The following is a 3,481-nucleotide window of genomic DNA, read 5'->3' as shown; positions in this document are numbered from 1 at the left end:
AAGATGGTACAGGGAATGGATGCTGACCTTTATGGTATTTGATCCACAGACCTGCTGAAGGTCAATGCCTGGAATCCCTGGGAGGACTCCATGAGTAGGGAAAATAGTAGTGAATAAAACGTGGTCTCTATAGTTCAGGCCCACCAAATTTGATGAAGGAGGAAGGAAAGGTGCTGGAAATTAAAAAAAAAAAAATACCTTTGGTAGCAAGCTGCTCAGGCTTCAGTGCATCCACTCTCTTGAAGGACAGGTTAGGACTCATCATGGCTCCTAATTCTAAAGCTTATAGAAGTAGAATTTGTACCTCTTTCATTATACATTGCTCCATTGATGGTACAAAATGCATAGTGGTTTCCCACAAATGGATCAGTGTTATATGTAGTCCTCTCTTCCAAGTAGAGTAGAACCCACAGGGAACATTGGATCTGATTGAGCAGAATAATAGGAAAGTTCTTTTGAAATGGGTGCTTTCATAATACAAGAAGGACCCTGAAGGAACTGTGTTAATGAGAAGATCAGATATAATGTAACAAGAAATTTAAATGTTTCAGTGTAACTACAACCATGATTGGGTCCCTGCCTGGTGTATGTAATTAGTGGCGGTTGGGAGCTTGAAAATGGGCTAAAATTTGGAGGAATTATTTTCATTCTTTGGATATCTCTATAGCATCTGCATACCCTAAACCATGATGAACCTGAACAACCCACCAACCCTCCAGCAGCTGGCAAGAAGAAGCCTGCTGAAAGATGAAGCCTTGACCATCTCTGCTCTGCAGGACCTGCCCATGCAACTCTTCCCACCACTGTTCAAGGATGCATTCACTAGCAAACAACTTAACATCCTTAGGCACATGGTGGCAGCCTGGCCCTTCCCATGCCTTCCTCTGGGAGCTCTGATAGAGACTCACCACGTGAAGAGCCTGAAAGCTGTGCTAGATGGCCTTGAGTTGCTGACAACACAAAAGGATCGACCTAGGTGGGTTAGAATAGGGTAATGTGGAGGAATGGATATAGACTGGCTGGTGAATACAGAGTGCACAGTGGTTCCAGTTGAATCAGGCATCTTGTAGAATGGAAACAAAGAATCAGTCCATTACTGTGTCTAACACAGCCGAGAGCAGAGGAGTCCATATACATGGCACTAAAATTGGAAGCTGTGTTCAAGGAATAGGCTGAAGGGGAGATGAATTGTGGAATTATGCACATTACATATTGTGTCTCCTCATCTAAATGTCCTTCTGTTTCTCCCACAGGAGGTGGAAGCTACAAGTGCTTGATTTAAGAGATGTCCACCATGACTTCTGGAATGGCTGGGCAGGACTGCAGCATGCTGTCTGCTCTCCAGATGTCATTTCCATGAGCCAGCCAGTGGGGAGTCACCCCATTCTTGAGGAGAAACATGCCCTGACCATATTGTTAAACCTTTCCATTGTGTCCGACAGTCCCTCCAAATACCTAAAGTATTTTTATTGCTGGGCCAAGCAGAGAAAAGATGTGATACAGGTGATCTGTCCGAAGCTGGTGTTTCATGCCATTCCCACTTGTCACCCACTGTATTTTTTGGAGTTGTTTGATCCAGGTTTAATCAAGATATTGGAAATAAAAACATGCTGGGACATTTATTCCCTTGCGTTGCTAGCCCCTGGTCTGGGACAGATGAAAAATATCAAGAAACTTCTTTTTAAGTCCATCTGCAAACCTTTGGATGGTGCTTGGTCCCAAGAGATTGAAGCCTGGTGTGTTTCAGACATTATTCCTCAGTTTTCCAAACTGCATCAACTCCAGCATCTATATTTGAATGATGTCTGCTTCCTGAATGGATGCCTGGACCAAGTCGTTGGGTAAGGAAGACAGATTTTTATCTGGAAGCAAGCAAAATATTTTTGTTGTTTTTTACTTTGCATTAAATATCAGAGTAAATAGTGGTTTCCCAGAAAGGGATGAAGTTACATAGATGAGAGCTTAAAAAAATAAATGTAGTAATTTATGATGTTATTGCGTCATAACTTGTCACATCTGTGATTTTCGACTGTCATATATGTTTTCATAATTCACAGTAGGTGTCTTTAGAGAAGCAGATGAAGTGAAAATAGAACGACAGAATATGTGAGAAGTTACACCACATGTCCTCTCATGGGAACTCTGTCCTCAGCAGTATAGGAACAGGTTCAATCTGCCTGTGACTCCTCATGGTTATAAGGAAATCTGAGCACAGGAAAGGTTTGAGTAGAGGAGACATGAGTGGAAGGTTGTGGTGAAGCAGATGGCTCATGATCAGAACAGAGGGAACATGTGCAGCTCGGGCATGTTGAAATAAGAGTTGGCTGACCCAGGAATGGCTCTAAGCGTTTCCCAATTGATCCTTCTTGGTTCTCCTCACAAATCTGTCTGGAAATATGTTTTTTCTTACTAGTTCAGAGGAACGTGTAGAGCTGAGGCAGTAGGAATCACAGTGAGTGCTTATGTCCTACCTTGAATAACATGACAGCAACTGTTCAGTCTCCCATAGAAAGCACCATGGGATTGACCTAAATAATGACCTGAGAATGATTTTGGATTCAGCTACCTTAAAGTCACACCCTTTACTCTGCAAATGAATATTGAAATTGACTGAAATCAGCTCTTTCTCTTTCTCTCTCTCTCTCTCTAGGTGCTTGAAGAGTCCATTAAAGACCCTTGCTATAACTCACTGCAGCTTGTCACAATCAGATATGCAGTATTTGTCCCAGTGTCCAAGCGTCCATCAGCTCAAACACCTGGACCTGAGTGGTGTCACCTTTATGAATTTCAGTCATCCATTTCTAGGAAGCCTGCTAGAAAGACTGACAGCTACTCTGCAGACATTAAAATTGAAGGGATGTATGATCATGGACTTCCAAATCAATGCCCTCCTGCCTGGGCTGAGCCAGTGTTCCCAGCTTACTGAAGTCAATTTTGTGAGGAACTTCTTGTCCATGGACAGCCTGCAGAGGCTGTTGCAGCATACAGCCAACCTCACACAGCTGACCCTGGAGAAGTACCCTGCCCCTGATGAGGCCTATGATAGCATTGGTGCTATTATTCCAAGGCGATTTGTACAACTTTGTTCTGAGCTTATGGACACACTGAAGGAAATAAGGCAGCCAAAAGAGGTCTACTTTGTGAGTCAGAGATGTTTAGATTGTCAGGAACTCTTTATCTATAATTTGGAGGCCATACCATGTTCTTGTTGGGAAGAAATATGAAGAGAGCATTGCTGGGCACTCATAAATGGAAGGCAGGCCTCAAGTGATTCATTAGAGGCATAGACCATTTGTATTCAGGACTTTTGGATGTACATGGGTACATGGGTAGAGGATTATTTTATGTTATTTGAATTTCTATCCACTTCTTCTGACTTGATGTAGTTTGGTTATCACTGAGAAACATGAACTTATGTTCAGCCTAATGTTATAGCCCACACACACCCTAGGACATCATTCACTTTGATAATTTGAACGAT

The 3,481-nt window shown here is 42.6% G+C and overlaps 1 protein-coding gene across 1 annotated transcript; it reads left to right on the top strand.

Moving 5' to 3' along the window:
• Nucleotides 1-686: 686 nt before the first annotated feature.
• Nucleotides 687-3,224, top strand: LOC308424348 (PRAME family member 12-like; the record flags this gene model as incomplete). Its single annotated transcript, XM_080921268.1, has 3 exons — nt 687-976; nt 1,254-1,841; nt 2,651-3,224. The coding sequence occupies 3 exons, from the start codon at nt 687-689 to the stop codon at nt 3,222-3,224; spliced, it is 1,452 nt and encodes a 483-aa protein (XP_080777394.1).
• Between the last annotated feature and the right edge of the window lie 257 nt (nt 3,225-3,481).

The sequence above is a fragment of the Micromys minutus genome, assembly GCF_963924665.1.
Source record: "Micromys minutus genome assembly, chromosome: 9".
NCBI classification, from domain to species: Eukaryota; Metazoa; Chordata; class Mammalia; order Rodentia; family Muridae; genus Micromys; species Micromys minutus.
Note: the sequence above shows the minus strand (reverse complement) of the source record. Positions and strands in the feature narration are given on the sequence as shown.